Source organism: Sitophilus oryzae, unplaced genomic scaffold (genome assembly GCF_002938485.1).
Source record: "Sitophilus oryzae breed Bouriz unplaced genomic scaffold, Soryzae_2.0 scaffold_466_pilon_pilon, whole genome shotgun sequence".
Taxonomy (NCBI): Eukaryota; Metazoa; Arthropoda; class Insecta; order Coleoptera; family Curculionidae; genus Sitophilus; species Sitophilus oryzae.
In genome coordinates this window covers 2,480,592-2,498,577 of record NW_022147047.1, presented here as the reverse complement: position 1 = coordinate 2,498,577, position 17,986 = coordinate 2,480,592, and the positions used below count along the sequence as shown (strand labels likewise).

The 17,986-nt window shown below is 31.7% G+C and overlaps 2 protein-coding genes across 3 annotated transcripts in view; one reads left to right on the top strand and one right to left on the bottom strand.

Moving 5' to 3' along the window:
• Positions 1-13,818, top strand: part of LOC115886065 (fibrillin-2-like) — a 148,006-nt gene extending 134,188 nt beyond the window's left edge. Inside the window, exons 44-45 of one of the 2 annotated variants that reach the window (XM_030905094.1) lie at positions 9,337-9,549; positions 13,380-13,818. In XM_030905094.1, coding sequence (XP_030760954.1) covers positions 9,337-9,549; positions 13,380-13,619 — 453 coding nt within the window. In that variant the 3' untranslated portion in view covers positions 13,620-13,818. The remainder of the gene's footprint in view (positions 1-9,336; positions 9,550-13,379) is intronic. The other variant, XM_030905095.1, reaches the window with a different exon arrangement.
• Positions 13,819-15,434: 1,616 nt separating this feature from the next.
• Positions 15,435-17,792, bottom strand: LOC115886021 (phenoloxidase 1-like). The gene has a single exon (XM_030905052.1). The coding sequence runs from the start codon at positions 17,543-17,545 to the stop codon at positions 15,497-15,499; it is 2,049 nt and encodes a 682-aa protein (XP_030760912.1). The 5' UTR covers positions 17,546-17,792; the 3' UTR covers positions 15,435-15,496.
• Positions 17,793-17,986: the final 194 nt, after the last annotated feature.

The window sequence follows — 17,986 nt, the reverse complement described above, 5'->3', positions numbered from 1 at the left end:
TCCAGATCCGGTTGTCCTACTTGTCCGCGTGTCCAGAACAGAACCCTGGATTAGGGCCTGGACGTCTGCGAGGATAAGATAGTCTAATTTGTCCTGTTATTCTCGCACGGAATGGATATTTTATCGCAGAGAATGGACCGGGGAGGATATAGTGGAAGGCATTTTATTAGCTTCTGGTATAAATTGAATTTTCTCTCTATTTTTTGATATTTTTTCTGTTACTGTAAGTACCTGGAATAAGTAACGAATGTTCTTTGTTGTTAAACAAAATTGGTGATACAATTAATTAAAGACACTATTTTAAATGCTCAAAACTTTAATTAAAAAATTGTGCAACACCAGTATATATACCAAATCATTAATCTAAGATTGTCAATTAAAAAAAAATATTTTATTAAAAAAATAAAAAACCTGTCTGCTAAAACTTACTTTTTTAAATATTGTACGCTAATATAATTTTTGTATAGTAGAACTTCAATAATTTGGACATACAGTATAGTAAAGACTCGATAATCTGACTTAGTTAAAGCAAGGTTAATCCGGATTAATAAAAATCCGGATTTTCGCGTCTTGCATTATTGTATAGGTTTGGTGCATTTCTGTTGATTTCAACAAATTCCGACCGCAGCGCTTCAACGGCTTAAATCAGAAATTATCATTATGTACTTCATGCCGCCGTCATGTTAATCGCATTAAAATAATATTGAAATCGTGGTTTTGTCATAATATTATATAAGTATTTTAGTTATTTGCTAATGCAGTTATTGGGAGTATCAAACACACAGGTACGAGGTTTGTGTGATGTAACGCTGTTGCGGGTAGTAAAAAATATGTGAAAAAGAATTCGAACTGGGCGTCGTGTTGTGTTGTGACAATTTCAAATGTTAATAAAATTTCCGAAAAAAATGTTAACGCAAGGAGAGCGTAATTAGGGCGTTGTTGGGTGCAATAACATTGAATAACTCAACTTTTTCGGATATTCAACTCTTCCGAAACAACATTTTATAGGTTCATAGTTTCTCACACCGATTTGTTCAAAAGCAAAAATAAATTCAAGATTCAAGCAACTCGACGAAACAAGTGAGTAAACAAAGTGCTCGTTACATGATCAAGAAATTAAATAGACATATACCATGAGAGGATGAAATAGAATTTGTGTGTGTGTGTGTGAAATATTAATATTATACTTTTTTTAATCAACCGGATTAAAGGTTTTATGAACATCTTCTAAAATTATAATTATGTATCCCAGTGAGCAAAGGTTTGTCACATTTAAGCTGGATTTATAAACTCGGGAGTTGGCGTTCAGTTGAGATTCAGTTGCAGTTGGATGTTCGCGGCAGTTGAGGTTCAATATTTTTGCATTTATAAACTATCAGTTTCGGTTGTAGGTTAGGTTTGGAATTGTGAAAATTTCGAACGTTTTTCTTTCGATTCAAAAATACTCTTGATATTTGTCAAAGTTCAAACACAGTAATCCAAGATTACGCAAAATATAAACAATACATTAACAGAAATAATGAAACAACAATAAGGGTCATTTTCCAACGCATCGGCGTACTGTGCTTCACGTGATCGACAAGCGCTTATTCATTGGCTGTCGCCGAACGTCGCCAGCGGTCGTCAACTGCCCGCAACTGCCGACATAAACATTGACCATCTTTGAACTCCGCTGAACGTAAAACGAACTGCCAACTTTTCGACCAACTGACTTTATAAATGCGCGCGTTCATTTCATAGCCTTGAACATTTTGAAAGGCAACTGAACCTCAACTCCCGAGTTTATAAATCCAGCTTTAGGGAACATGCAGTTACTTATCTGCGTTTTATTCATGCGACCAATTGCACACATTGTTTCGCAATTGTTTCTTTTATGTGCCCAGAATACGTGGGAATAAGTGAAGCACGGTGACACAACGCATCTTAGGCAAAAATTAGGAATTCTGTCAATGCATGTGTTTTTTCCAAAAAAGATATTTTTGCGTCTCCAAAAAAGATATTTTTGGAGACGCATTTCCGAAGCATTTCCCTATTTATGCCTATAGCAAATGTCAGCGTAAAGTAATACACAATATCACTCTTTTTTATACTACAAATTTATCAAGATAATTATTCTCTCACACATCGTTGTCGCAAAATTATAACAAGTTATATAGCGTTTTGCAATAGCGATGCGGAAAAAAAATACTATAGAAAATAATCGGTTATTCGCCTACCTTTTTTTAACAACGGGTTTAAGAGGAACAGCGGATCATTCGTGTGCACACTACAACGGTTCGAACACTACTCTTGGACTCACTCGTCGCGTCGTACGTCTGCTTCTGCGTGTAGCGGGCGAACAAAAAAAAACGCGACAAAAACTACATTAAATATAGAAATAAAAATACCTTTTTAATCCTAAACAAACATCATGGCACTTATTTTTAAATAGCTACACATAAAAAGATAAAATTTATTAACTTCTGTATTTTAACAGTAAGCTAGGCGTAGTGACTTTAAAATAATGTTCTTCCTCCAGCACATGCGCCGATAAATTTTTCGTATAGTTTTTTGATATACAGCGTGGTCCGAACTGTATTTGGAAAAACTTTTTTATTATTGACATTTTGAGAAAAATGCATTCTTTATAAAAAAAATTTGCTTGTTCTGAAATGGTTAACCCGGTTTATACTTTTCGAAATTTCCATACCGTTTCAGAGAAAATTAAGAAATATATGAAAATATGGCGAGTTTCTTCCTAAAAACCAAAGCGTTTCTATGGTAATATCAATTCGATTTCATTCTTTGATAGATGGTTCATATGGTTATTATTAATTTTGATTAATGTCATATTCTTTGCTGTTCTTTGCTGACTATCACATTTTCCGATAAAGATCAACACCCTTTCCGTAGCATTAAACTAAATATATTTTGTGCTTCTTTAACATTTTAAAATAACAAAAAATAGGACGTTAATTAAAATTCTATGAATAACACTCTATCAAAGAATGGAAACGAAGTTATATTACCATAGAAAGGCGTTTTGATTTTTAGGACAGTATGAAAATTTGGAAAAGTATAGACGGGATTAACTATTTCAGAATAAGCAAATTTTTTTATGAAAAATGCAATTTTCTCAAAATGTTAATAATAAAACAGTTTGTCCTCTTGTAAAGACAATCCGGGGACATACTGTATGTAGGAAAAATATAAAATTCATAAAGGATCATTAAATTTCGGTACTGTCACTGCAATAAATGATTACCTATTTATTTTATCAACCAGAGCAATTTCCTCAAGGACACTGTGTACATTTTAAGATTCCATCTAATTAAGAACCAAATCTCATAAATAAGACATTATTATTCTTCATTAAGCTCCGCTCTTTCTTCTTATTTCCTCGTTTCGTCCTCTGAATAATAAACTCGATTCCATTCAATTAAAGATTATTTTCTCCGTCTTCCATTTCTCGGGACGAAAACAACAATCGACAACAACGCGCCGAAAGAGGAGACCCTCATCGAATTTTTCCATTTTCCGACGTTGCGAGCCCGATAATCGGGCCATTAGTCCTCGCTGAAAAGTCGGTTTACTTTAAGGATAAATAAGTTGACGTTGGGGGACATTATGAGATAACTAATAGAATTTTCAGTGCTAATAAAAAGCTTTGTGGAGAAATTAGAGACTGTTTTATACACATCTTTTATTTTTATATTATTTTTATTTTTTTTTACTTTACGCTTTCATTTTCTTCATCTGTTTCCTTCATTCGGTTCACTCTTTGTTTTCTTTCCGCAGCTTTTTTAGGTTATGGTGAGATCTCTCTGTCTCTCACTTTCCAATAGTTCACGATTTAAATCGCGATTCAATCAACCGTTGATTTAAATCAAAATCGTGATTTAAATTAACGGATTTTTATTTTAATCATGGATTGAAATAAAAAAATCAACTTGTTGAAAAACTTATAATAAATCGAAAAATATCTGTAGAAGAGTTTCTCCTATAAAGGTAAAAAAATCCTATAACAAATATGTGGAAAGAAAAGACATTCTGGAAATAGTAGAAGAATATACAGGCTGTCCCAGGCTGAGCGTGCATTAGAAGTTTCTAGCGAACAATAATATCTTGATCGGAGATTTTTTGCATATCATTGTTTTACAACGAGATCTATCGATTAAAAATATTTTCACTATGGCGGCACTTCCGGAAATACCGGAAGTTGACAAGAACTTTCTTATTTTAAACGGGTGCCCCCATTTTTTATTACATACTTAAATTCTCTGTAAAATTCTATGAATATTGATGTTAAACACTCTATACCTAACATTAACCGTTTTTGAGAAAAAAATATTTAAATTTTTGGACGAAAAAAAACTACCTATCAAAAAAATTTGTATAGCGTAAAAGTCAAATTTAGTGATTACCACAGCCACTGTGACATAAACAGTGACATAAACAAAAGACATGGCGGTAGCTGTCATGGAATCGAGCGATTAAAAAATTATCATAAATCATTTTTTTCAAATTGAAACCCACTTTTTTTTTCGCTAATGAAAAGGTTTTTCAATTCGTTTCTTTTTAACTATACATGTTCCTATACCTAAAATAAATAGTTTTTAAGTTATTTAAGATTTAATTTGAAAACGTATATTTTTTTTAATTTTATCTAGATTCCTTTGACATTAAGTGTCAAACGGTCAGACAATTTATTTCCATATGTCTATTTCCAATTTTCTATATCTATATTTCTCTATCTATTTCCTCTATCTGTAGAAATATCCTATATTATGTTATATACTGCCTGCCTTAAGAGTTTAACAGCGCTTTCACATGCGACGGACCGTCCGCGACGGAGCGTCCGTGACCTCGAGTAAGTACCATGAGTTTATATGAACAATTTCACATGGGCGCGTATGCTCCGTCCGACGGAATTTGTTCGACGGCTATCTTGAAAATACACGACGGACGGTCCGTCGTATGTGAAAACGCTGTAAAAAGTATATTTATAAAAAAATATATCTCGTATTTTCGCTCTTTAGTGATATCCTGTAATATTCCGTATGATAAAAAAAAACAGCGCAAAGTTAGCTCGGAAACGATGCTGCTTTTCGAACAAAGCGTCACAATATGACATGATCAGATCTATTGCTTTACATCACTTGACGTTTAAAGTCATAGCACAGAATATCTAGCTACGCAACAGAAGCCTCGTTACATGTAAAAAATCGTAGGTCTCAAAAGGAGACAGGCTTTTAAAGCCTGTCTCCAAATCAGATATTTTGATGCGGTAGTTTCACTACTACATAACAGAGGGCGATAAATTTAAGAGAAAACAGTTTTCTACAAACGAAATTTAAAAGAATTTTATGCAGTGTTGCCATTGTGTAATTTATAGTGTAATACTTCCTGATAAAGCCTACGTTCAAATTTGCTACATCATTTAAATATATTAAAATAGATTAGAGCTCTTTTTTCAAACGTTTAAATATTTAACTTGCCATGTTAGTTGGAGTTAAATTTTACGAGCTGAATTAAAATTACTTCCTGGCGTTTGATTCTAACTGAATCCTAAATTTTGATTGTAATTCGGCGACAATATAATAAGTATTGTTCTACTATTATGACACCACTTCCTGACGTTCGATTGTGTTCATATCGTATGATCGGGAAAAAACGGCGTTAGCGATGGCTATGAAATGAAAATCGCTGTCATTTTATGTGTAAATTTATATGGGAAATGTCATCGATCGTCTTTTCCCAGCCAACTGGACGCCGTTTTTTTCGGTATCATACGGTATTTGATATATACTTGCGTATTTTTCATGACATTGCAATATTATGGTACCATGAAGCATATCAAGTGATATACCGTAATATAGTGATATAGCATATCAAGTGGCGTTCGATTGGGCTTTAACTTGGTATATTACGTATCTTCAGTGACATTATAATATTATGGTACCATGAAGCATATCAAGAGGTACCATAATAGTACATAGAGGTACCATATACGATAGAGGTACCATATACGATACCATTTCCTGGCGTGCGATTGGACTTATACTTGGTATAGTAAGTATCTTCGGTGACATTGTAATATGATGGTACTATGATGCATCTACTATGATGCATATATAAAATGGTACCTTAATATAGTACCATATTACGATACCACTTCCTGACGTTCGATTGGGCTCATATTTGATTATACTTGCGTATTTTTGATGACATTGCAATATTATGGTACCATGAAGCATATCAAGGGGTACCATAATGTAGTACCATATTACGATACCATTTCCTGGCGTTTGATTGGGCCCAAATTTGATATACTTGTGTTTCTTTATAAAGATTTTTTTAATTAATAATTTTAATTTATTGTACGATGTCGTGACAGCAACTTTTATGCCGAACTAATATATTATTAATTGTACCTGTGTCACTTTTTAAAATCTACCTAGGTATATATAAATAACATGGCAAACAGAAAAAATTTGTTATTATAGTATTTTTTTTACTCAATTAACATTCTTTGTACTGCATTTTAATAAATCATTTCCATTATTATTAAACGTATATTTCATTACTAACGTTTCAGCATTAATAAATATCACTATCAATCACCCTGTATATTATTAATTTTAAAGGTAATTAAAGTTATTTTCTTAGTTAACATAATAAAGTAGTGTATATTAAAAAATATGTATTTTGAGAGCATATGTTTTCTAATTTATTTTTTTATTTTTATTAATTTATTCTAATTTTAAAAGCCAAACGAATAATTAATATAAGCGTATCTGACAACAAACGAAGAATAGAAAAAAAAAATATTATACACCAGAAAAAGAATGGGATGCCAATTAAAGTCTGTTTGAATCAGGCAACTGTGCATATTTTGCCGAGCTTCAAGGCCGTCGACGTACAGTCGATCCAGTTTGTTGAAAAAGTTGAAAATTTCCAATTATATTCTGATTATGATATTGTAGCGCCATCTAGTATTTTATTTGTGCAATTTTAGCTCTTTCATTTCGAGTATTTTTCTGTTGCGTAGCTAGATATTCTGTGGTCATAGGCTACTGGTTAAAATCAAGGAAAATATACGCTTTAAAACTAAATCTTATTAACTTAAAAACGATTTATCTTAGGTATAGGAACATGTATAATGTATAGTCAAAAAGTAACGAAATTCTAGCCTTTTCACTAGTGAAATAAAAAAGGGTGTTTCCATTTGAGAAAAAAATATTTATGATAATTTTTTAAACGCTCAATTCCATGACAGCTGCGGCCATTATTATGTGACATTGGAACAATTTAATATTTGAAATAGATAGCCATATGTTTTTTCTTTACGGCACAGTGGCTGTGGTAATCACTAAATTTGACTTTAGGCTGTACACATATTTTTGACAGGCAGTTTTTTTCGTTCAAAAAATTTTAAATATTTTTTTTCTCAAAAACGGTCAATGTTAGATATAGAGTGTTGATATCAAACTTCATAAAATTTTCGAGAGAATTTAAATATGTAATAAAAAATGGGGGCGGCCATTTAATATAAGAAAGTTGTAGACAACTTCCGGTATTTCCGGAAGTGCCGCCATATCGAAAATATTTTTAATCGATAGATCTCATTGTGAAACTATGACGTGCAAAAAATCTCCGAGCTAGATGTTGTAGTTCTCTAGAAACTTCTAATACACGCTCAGCCTGGGACACCCCGTCTATCAGGCGTCTAAATACAAAAAAATGCAAAAAAGTCCACATCGAAATAAATTTTACGCAATACACAAAAAATGAGTTAAAATATTATGAATATTAAAAAGAATAATAAACCGAAAGTACTGAATTTATCCAGTGCAGTATTTTTTGCAAATATCTCGCATAAAAATGTAATTCAGAGAGTTTTTCTTGGGATAACGAATTAAAAGGTGTATAGAACTCAGTTTTCAAAAATGTGTGCCTTGTCGGGTTTTGCATTTTATTTTTTTTTTATTTGGGAGAACTAATACACATTTCGGAATATCTACTACCAGAGATCAATAGGAGAATTAAGTTAGCATGAGTACCTACTTATAAGTCAATCGTATTCAAATCTAGAATGCCCCTCTATCTAAAGAAGAAAACAGTCCACCAATGTGTACTACCAGTCATGACCTATGCATGCGAAAGCTAGACACTTAAAACGGACATCATAAGGAAAATGCAGGTCGCATAAAGCTCGCATAAAATAAACAAAATAAAAATGAATAATCAGATTTCAAGCCCAAACGATGATAAATGACCGAAAATAATATTCATCAGAGGAAGACAGATACGATTTGAAACGACCCAAAATTAATTTACAAAAAGCGTTAATAAATATTAGGTCTTTATTAATGAAAAGCTTGACGAATGGCGCTTTAAATTTTATAGACATGTATATATTTTTCCGGAAAAATAAAAGGAAAAAATGAATATTAATGGCGAACGACAAGGACGGAATGGTTTAGTAAAAGTGATTGAGCCAGAGAGATTAGTACGTCAAACTTAGGATTTTTAATGATGAAAAATTACTTTTTTGCTGGAAGGTTAATACTCTTGTGGGGATTTTAGAATTTTTTGGATATTTCTTTAGTTTAAATTTTTATGAATCTTTAGTTCATTTAAATTTGTTTAGTCTGATATGTATTTTTGTATTTATTGATGGCAATATTTTGTTTTAGAAAAATACATAAAAATATTGTATATACTGGGTGAGTCTTAAGTAAGTGGAAATTTAGGCATAGTATATTTCTATGTGCCCGGTGGCGTAGGGGTACAGCTCGTCTACCAATCCAAAGGTTGTGGGTTCGAATCCTACAGCCGGCATTTCATAAGCCGACTATTTTTATTAAAAATAAAAAACTGTCTGAAAACAAAGAAAAGACATTAAATATTTAGTATCACCATAAGGCTGAATTACAAACACCATAAGGCTACAAACAAACAATTACATCTTATATTAAATAAAAAAATAAACGTATTTTCGTAGTGCTGCCTATATTTAGATTTTTTTCGCAGAAGTTTTATTAAAAAGAATAAAAAATCAACAAATGATCTTTTTCATAATAACTATCATATTTAATATTGAATTTCGATATTGGATACATCTTGTGTATTTGAAAAAAAAAATCTAGCTAGATTTTGCCACTGCTTTGGAAGAAAATCTTCCAAATAAAAAAGTTATCTTTTGTAAACATCACTGCGTCGAAACGAAATAGTAACCAGCTTGTCTGTGGCTTCTTACCAGTAAAACAAATGTATAAAAAATTGACCTAGGTCACAAAAAGGTTCTGAGTCGTTGTTATAGATATTATTTACATTTTCTGTTGTTTTTTGCAGATAAACGGTCGCCATCGACGTGATTCCAGACTTCGCAGACGTCATCTCGTCAACAAATCGGGAAGAAATGACACCATAGCGTATTTGTTCCGAAGACGGGTGTCGAAACGTCGTGTGCGTCGTCATCATCACGGCGAAGAACTGGACTTGAAAATAAGCATGGCCCAGACCAGGCACAGAATCAGGATTTTGAAAATACAACCTTCTGTTAAGGTAAGGCGTTTTAAATACAGATACCATGTTTTGGCACAACATAGCAATAGGTATATATATTTGGCAATATGCATATTAGCAAAATGTAAAGGGACCATTTGTTTATTTACAGTATGATTGAGTACAGACCTATTCGAGTCCTTTTATCAGAGTTTTACAGTGTCATTGGCGTACTTTTATTATTAATGAATTAATAGTGGAAACTAAACGTACAAGATATCATAAAATATGATATCTACAGAAAAAAGATTACAGTATATGATACGATTCATTATATATGTAATGTATATGATAATAATACACAGGCGGATTTCAACTATAAAAATGTTCAATTCATGATTTTACCAATGCTTATTTTTTTATATCATGTTTTTGTCAATTTTAGACATATTTTATGTTTTATCTCGAAAACTATAAGTGATAGATAAGGGTATAGGTTAGTATAACAGAAAAATTATAAGATATGAAGGTAGTTTTCAAAAATATAATAATATACTAGGTGTTCTATTTAAAATAACAAAGATAAGGCATCAAACTTTAAAAAATAAACACATTTTTTCAGATATTTTAAAAACAGCTATTCCGATCTGAATGAGATTTTGGGTGTCTATGTTTTGCTAAGTGCTTTAACATTTGGCTTTCACAAAAATTAAGAAAAGGTTAGTGAAGGGTGAAAACTACCCCCACACCTAAGAAAAGTTGAAGGTTTGGTGCAAATATCTTTAGATTATAAGTTATTCTCTGAGTTATTCTATTTATTGTTTTTATTTGCCCTTTTGCGAGCTAAGATATTTGCCCATGCACAGTCGAAAAGTGTTAGTTCATTCAACAAGGCCTTTTCTCACACTGAACCACAAACATCGACACGATTGGACAATAAACGATTGAATTTAAATTAAATTTAAATTAAATTTAAATTAAATTTAAATTAAATTTAAATTAAATTTAAATTAAATTTAAATTAAATTTAAATTAAATTTAAATTAAATTTAAATTAAATTTAAATTAAATTTAAATTAAATTTAAATTAAATTAAATTTAAATTAAATTTAAATTAAATTTAAATTAAATTTAAATTAAATTTAAATTAAATTTAAATTAAATTTAAATTAAATTTAAATTAAATTTAAATTAAATTTAAATTAAATTTAAATTAAATTAGTTCCGCTTCAACGTATCCAGGATTGTTCTCTATGATGTCAGTTAGGGCTGGGCCGATGGTATTTTCCAGTAAATCCAAGTACATATCACCTGCTAGATTTCCTAGATACCAGCCCACACGTTCAGTTTTTGAGGGTTTTGGGTGTGCACCTCGTGAAAAACCCTGGGGTTGTCTTCAGCCCAATACCGACAGTTATGCCGATTAACTACACCGTTCAAAAAGAAAGTACACTCATCCGAAAAACACACATTAAATAGGAAATTATTATTATCATTCGCCACACGTTCACTCATAGTTTCACAAAATTGCAAACGACGATCATGATCGTCTTCGTTGAGTTCTTGTACCAACTGAATTTTGTACGGGTGGAACTTGTGTTTTTTAATATCTTTTAGACACTTGTACGATTCACGCCGGTTTCATTGGCTAATTTTCTTGTACTCAGCGTACTATCCATGGCAACTTCGCCCAATACGAATACCGGCTCAAGTTTCGTTTAGCCGAAATCAGTTACATAGAATATCGGTTTATAGGATGATTCTATACAAGAAAACTAGCACTACATAATTTGATTTTTGCCGTGGAAATTCTTTGTTTTTGAGAAAACTCGAATTTTTAATTTTTCTATTATTAACTAAAATTTGAAACTTTACGGTATTTTTAAAAGTTTTTTCATTATAGATTGACGTAAAAACATTTAATTCAACGATGTGAACTAATTTTTATTCAAAAATATATTTTTATCACAATAATTTTCATTGATTTTTCCGGGTTTAGAAGTGCCGAAATGTGATAGGAAGATAAAAACTACATATTTTTGTTTGATTAATAATTTGCTATAACTTTTCTATATAACTATTGCCGCGGAAATGTGGGAAAAGGGCGGTGTAATGGAAAATCTTCAATATTTCGAAGTTTTCCATAGTATTCTCTACTTTTTTGCATACTTTCGGTTTGGTTTGGTTTGGTTGTTTTTATTGGATTTGGGTGTAGTGGGTTTAGTTGGCTTGGTTTGATTTGGTTGTTTTTTAGGGTTTGGTTTGGTTTAGTTGTCGTTTTTATGCTTTATTGACAATTTTTTCTAAATTTTCGCATTTATTGACCATAGCGATATTAAGTTGATAAGAATAGATATTATTCATTGATCTGTGTCAAAGGTCGGGAAGAAGATCACTGCATAGTGGTGAAAAAAGGCATTTCCGCGGATTTTCATTTTTGTATCGGTGCTTAAAAATAAGTCTACATTATAAAGTAATATTAATTTTTTATATATCTCATTTCGTTACTTCTAAACTCTATTCAAAAAAATGGCAACATCGCATTTCCGCGGAAGTTCATTTTCGTATTCGTATTTACAAAGACGTCTAACATATGGAATAACATTAATTTTTCATGTATGTCTTTTCGTTACTTTTAAACCGCATTCAAAAAATGGTGACGCATTTCCGCTGCAAATTTTTTCCAGTAATGTACTCCCTGAGGTACCTAAATGACAAAAAATTGTTTTTTTCTTTTTTAACAGATTTCGGCTAAACGAAACTTGACCCCGAATACCTCCATAGCTTCATTTACTACAGGATTTTCCCTCTGCCTCTTTTTATTCATAACGGAACCAGTTTCGCGAAATTTTGCTACTAACTCGCGAACAATTTTGCCATAAAGGTGTTTGTCAGGATGGCGTTCATTGAATATCTGCGCAGCCCGATTGCCACATTCATTATTTTTAAAATAAAGTTCGATTATTTCCACTCTTTCTACAAGTGAGTACACCATAATTGTTAAAAAGTTTAACGATATTGAAAAGAACTTCAACCGCTTCAACGCACAAGTCACAAAAGAGCTATCAACCTTCTGGCAAGGGAAAAAATGCGTAAACATCTAGAAATAATAAGAAAAAACTGCAAATTGGTCGAAGGAATTTATCCTTATCGTTACTCTGATAAATGTTTAAATAAAATTTTTAAATTTCAATCCTTCATATTTTCTCAATGACTCGACCGATTTTCAGAAACGAAGCGGGAAAGTATAGAGAATAGAAAGCTCTTTTCATTGCGGTACCACTTGACCCCCCTTCCCATTTGAAAAAAATTGGGGGATGACACCCCCGCTTAGAGGGTTGAACATTTTGCAATCATTTTTGGGGCAAAAGTTGTCCCCCTCACAAACAAAATTGACGTGTTTTCTGAAAAAAAATTACCCTGGGCGTTATGCCTTGCGGAACGTTTTCGATGGGCCACCCTGTATTATGCTTTACTTAACACTAGTGAAATAATGAGAAAACATTTTCTTTACCTTTAATAACATTCTTTGTCACAAAACTTAGGAACCAAAATAACATCAATACGTCTCGAATGGTAGTCTAAAAGCTATTACTTAATATTATAAGTAGGTATTATCTCTCTTTGTCGTCCTAGTCCCTAGTTTGTGAATAATATTTTAAAAATCAATAATTTTATTTATGTATACAGGATGTCTTAAAATTAATGTTTTGAATTTAAAGAAATATGTTTATTTTTAAATAGCAGGTTCATCTCTGTATAGAGGTAAATTGTGTCCAATGAACTTATGTTGATTCCAAAAATACGTAGTAGTTCTATGTCCACGGAATATTGGGACACCCTGTATATGGCAGTGTACTTAATAAAAATAATATTATTTATTCTTACAGAAACCAATGGTGTACGAAATAGTCAAAGGCAACGAACACAACAAATTCCAGCTAATCAAAAAGCACGGCGTTTGGGCCCTACACTTCAAACGACGTTTAAAAATGCCTGAAGACTTCGAACTATTGATCCATGGCAAACCTGAAGAGGATGAATTCGAAAGAAATGAAACGTCCGAGGTCACAGACAAACCCTACGAAAAACCGTTAATTCTAAAGGTGAAAATCAAGGTCACCGAATAATATTTTAAAACGAATTTTACTCTAGCTAATTTATTTCAAATTTCAACGAAAATTTTAAGTGATATGTAGTCATTCAATTTCTAAGTTATATCACTGCCAACATAGAAAAATATATTTTATCAAATATTCGGCAATTTAAACCTTTTTTTATATAAAAGATAATAAAATATTAAAAAAATAAAATGACATAAATCACTAACAAAATAAAAAAAGTCGAATATTTTTTATACTAATATATAACTGCCATATTAAGCTTTTTTTGTTAATTTAATAATTCGAATAATAGATGTGTTCAAGTAGATTTTACTTTATTTTATGCATTTATATTATATATTATTGTATTTAGTTAGAATATTGTAAGAGTATTTCATAAGAATTTAACTTTGATTCTATTTATCTCTGATATTTTGTAAATTAAGATTTTGCTATTGATTATTATATTGTTGTTAATAATTATAGAGCACTGTACAAAATGATCATTCGTAAGTTACCTAAATTTTTATTAAATGGAAACATATTTGACTAAATTGTAAAAAATGCTTTTAATTTTTAATAAAGAGTTAGTACACAACAGCATATTTTATTTTTATCACTAGACATTTAAGCTTACATACACAGGGTGACTTTTAAAGAAGTGCAGATATATTTAGGAGTTATTTTACTTTTAAAATTTAAAAAAATATAATTTTTTTGTTTTAATTTTGAAAACCACTGGAGTTTTCTTTCTTGTAAATCTACTCTACAACCTATATTGCCAAATTATCAAGATATATTTTTTAACTAAAAATAAAAAAAAAATCCATATAATTTTTTTTTCGAAAAATACTGAATTTTCAAAAATTTATTTTTTAGAAAACAAACTTAATAGACGTGTTTCTGGGGTCGAAATATACCACCCCTAAAATATTTGCACTTATTTAAGACTCACACTGTCTAAGTATTGATTGAAAATTATAAAATAACTCTCAAAACAAAAAATAGAAAAAGTTAACATTACGTGTAAAATACAGTTTAATAATGAATAGTTTCTTTCACAAAACTCAAAATATCAACAGTATGTCTCCCGATTGTTCTTACAAGAGCAAACATTTTTTTCTTATTTCATTTTGAGAAAAATTCATTCTTCATAAAAAATTTTGCTTGTTCTGTAATAGTAGATCTCGTTTATACTTCTTCAAATTTCCATACCTTTTTAGAGAAAATAAAAAAAAACATGGAAATATAATTTAATTTTTAAAGTACCATCAAAACGCCTTTCTATGGTAATGCATTTTTGTTTGAGAGTTATTGATAGAATTTTAATTAACGTCATATTTTTGTTGTTTTAAAATGTTAAAAAAGCATAAACTTTATTTAGTTCAATTCTACGGAAAGGGTAATAATAGTTTTTTTAGAAAATGTAAAACTTCAACCACAGCAAAAAAAAAATGTGACGTTAATCAAAATTAATAATAATCATCTCTATCAAAGAATGAAATCGGAATTATATCACCATAGAAACGCCTTTTTAGGAAAAATTCAATCACATTTTCATGGATTTTCAAATTTTCTCTTAAACGGTATGGAAATTTCGAAAAGCGTAAACTGGATTAATTATTGAGACCAAGAACGAGCAAACATTTTTATGAAGAATAATATATTTTTCTCAAAATATCAACAATAAAAAAGTTTTCCTCTTGTAAAGACAATCCGGAGACATAGTATTAGAAACACTGACTATAGAATTTTACTTACTTCGGTATCGAATAAAGACTTACTTCGGTATTGAAAATATATCTTATTCGTTTGTATATAGATTAAAAAATAAAAAAAAATCTGTAGTAGTTTAAAACATTTATTTTATTTAATATATACCATAAAAAAAACAGAATAAATCTTTAAGATTGACGGGGTTTAAATGTTCTATTCTCAAAGACTATAGATATATCTTGCACCCTCATATTTGGAGTTAGAAATTGCTGTAAAGTATCCACTCCATCTCTGGGCATCCTGTCAAATGGATATCCCATAGACCTTTTATCTGGGTAGAGTTTATCTTTAAGACCACAATAAGAATATGAGTCGTTGCACTGTCCAGAAACATCCTGCTGTATTAGATCATCGTTCACATTGGAAATCATTACAAATAATTGACATTTGTAACCGTCCACAGTTCCTTTGGGTATCAAGAGATTATCAGGCCATCCACATCCACAGAAATTAAACTGAGCCAGCTGATTTCCTCCTTGAGGCCTAGAAGCATCTAAGTCCCTGTAAGTTCTTTCGAACGGTATAGTGACAGAAGATTGTTCAGAAGTACGAACTATAGTGTTGGGTCCTTGTCTCAAATTCACCATGAACTTATCAAGTTCAATAAAGTGAAGTCTCTGATCTCTAAACAACCACGGATTACCTCGTTCGTCGAATTTCGGTCCAAGGAATATTCGACAGGTTGCTTGTCTAGGTGCGTCGCTCATTACAGCAATGTTATACATAAAAGGTCTGTGCTGGAGGTGAGTGAACCTAACAAAAACAGCTCCTCTAGGTTGGAAGTCCATACCTCTGGAAAGATCCACGTCAGATTGTTGCCAGAAAGTTTGTAAAATATTTGGATGACCTCCTTGGGTCTGAACCTCGACCTCCACGACAGTTACTCCAGGGTTATTAAGTTGATTTACTGTGTATCTTGGAAGGGTTGCTTTAAATTCTTGAAACATGTCGTCAACAAAGGCGTGCCACCGGTAGAATACTGGATCCCTCATTGCTGTTGCTGAATCTCCCATAACACCAAAGGATTCAAGATGACGATGATCAGGATCGTGAATATAAGAAAGCATGATATGTCCGGTATTGTGCATGTCGCCATAAAAGTCTCTATTGATGGATAGAATACTAGATTCGATCATATTACCAAGAATATCAATACCTTCAAATTCAGTTAATGGAACATCCCGTCCGTTTCTATCTCTAGCCACTCCAGCATGTATGGCTGCATATATTCTATCCCTCCATCTTCTCATGTCATCAATGTCAACAATAACACCGTCTATCTCCCTGCGAACATCCGAGAGTCTTTGATTTTTAACTCTAGCAGGCCATGACCTACTAGCTACCAAACTGTCAAGCTTAGGAAAGTAAGCTTCTCTAATTGGTTCGTCCCAATTAATGAGGCGTTCTACTCTCTTCATTTTGTTACAGAAACGCTCAACATTGTACCTAGCCACGATCTGTTGGTGCATATAGTAAAATAACTCACCTCTACGGTTTTTGTTTACTACAGTGAGAGCACCTTCGAAGGGATAAACCAAATGCCAGTGCCAATGGTGGAGGTTTACACCGATGTCTTCTCTGAAATAAGCTAATTGGTGTTCCTCTTCTAAGTCAGAAGCTGTAAAGTCCTTGGGAATTTCGATGGGCATTCTGGAGCCTTCGGGAACGATGTTGGCTTCCTCACGCGCTTTTTCAAACACTTTACTGTCAACGTACTTGTCAGGAAACGATGTTATGATTGATGGAACATCGAGGTCTTGAGTATCTTCTCGATGAAGTAATGCAACGGATAGAGCATAGTTGAATAAGTAAGGGTTCACTCTATCCCTGGCATAGGCAGCTACAGAAAGCAAGTCTTCTACATTTCGAACTCCCAGGAATATATCAATCATCCTTCCGGCGTAGGTACGGTGTTTGGGAAGAAATAAAGAAAAGTTTTCATCACGAGCCAGTTCAAGAATCTCAGTTAGAGGTGGAATGGAAATTCTGGTAATTTGAATGACTTCATTGGCTTCTTCACCAAATCTGTTGGACAGTTGAGCTCCTAAAGGACGGTATCTGTCACTAAAGTACTCGGCAGGGACGTCAAAACCTTTTCTTTCGTCACCCTTAGGGATGAAAATTGGTTCCTTAGGTCTGTCGTAGAGCAGCAGGATGTTATTCTTGTTGAACGCCATTGAAGAACTTTAAAATTCGAAATGAAAGAGTTTACTGAGTGGATTGATTGACTTCAGGTGATTTTATAGTGAAATTTTCGGATGTTTGTACCGCAAAATATTTTAAAAATTTGGTGGTTTTATTGATTACAAAAATTCTGTGTTGTAAACAAATTGCTTTTGAGATTTCAAAGCACTTAAAAAATGTTAATTTTTAAATATTAATAACAGATTAATTTAATGTTATTATTGACAAGTATTATGGACTAGAAATAATAGGAAATTGTTATGCAAATTTGTGATTTAAATGCATATATAAGTTATGTGATTATAGTTATCGAATTTATTGATAAGTCTTTTATAACTTTAATAAACAATGTTGAAAAATATGTTTATTCAAAAAGTGTGGGACAGTAAAACCACAATAAATTTTATTTAATTTAAAAATACCTGATATATCGT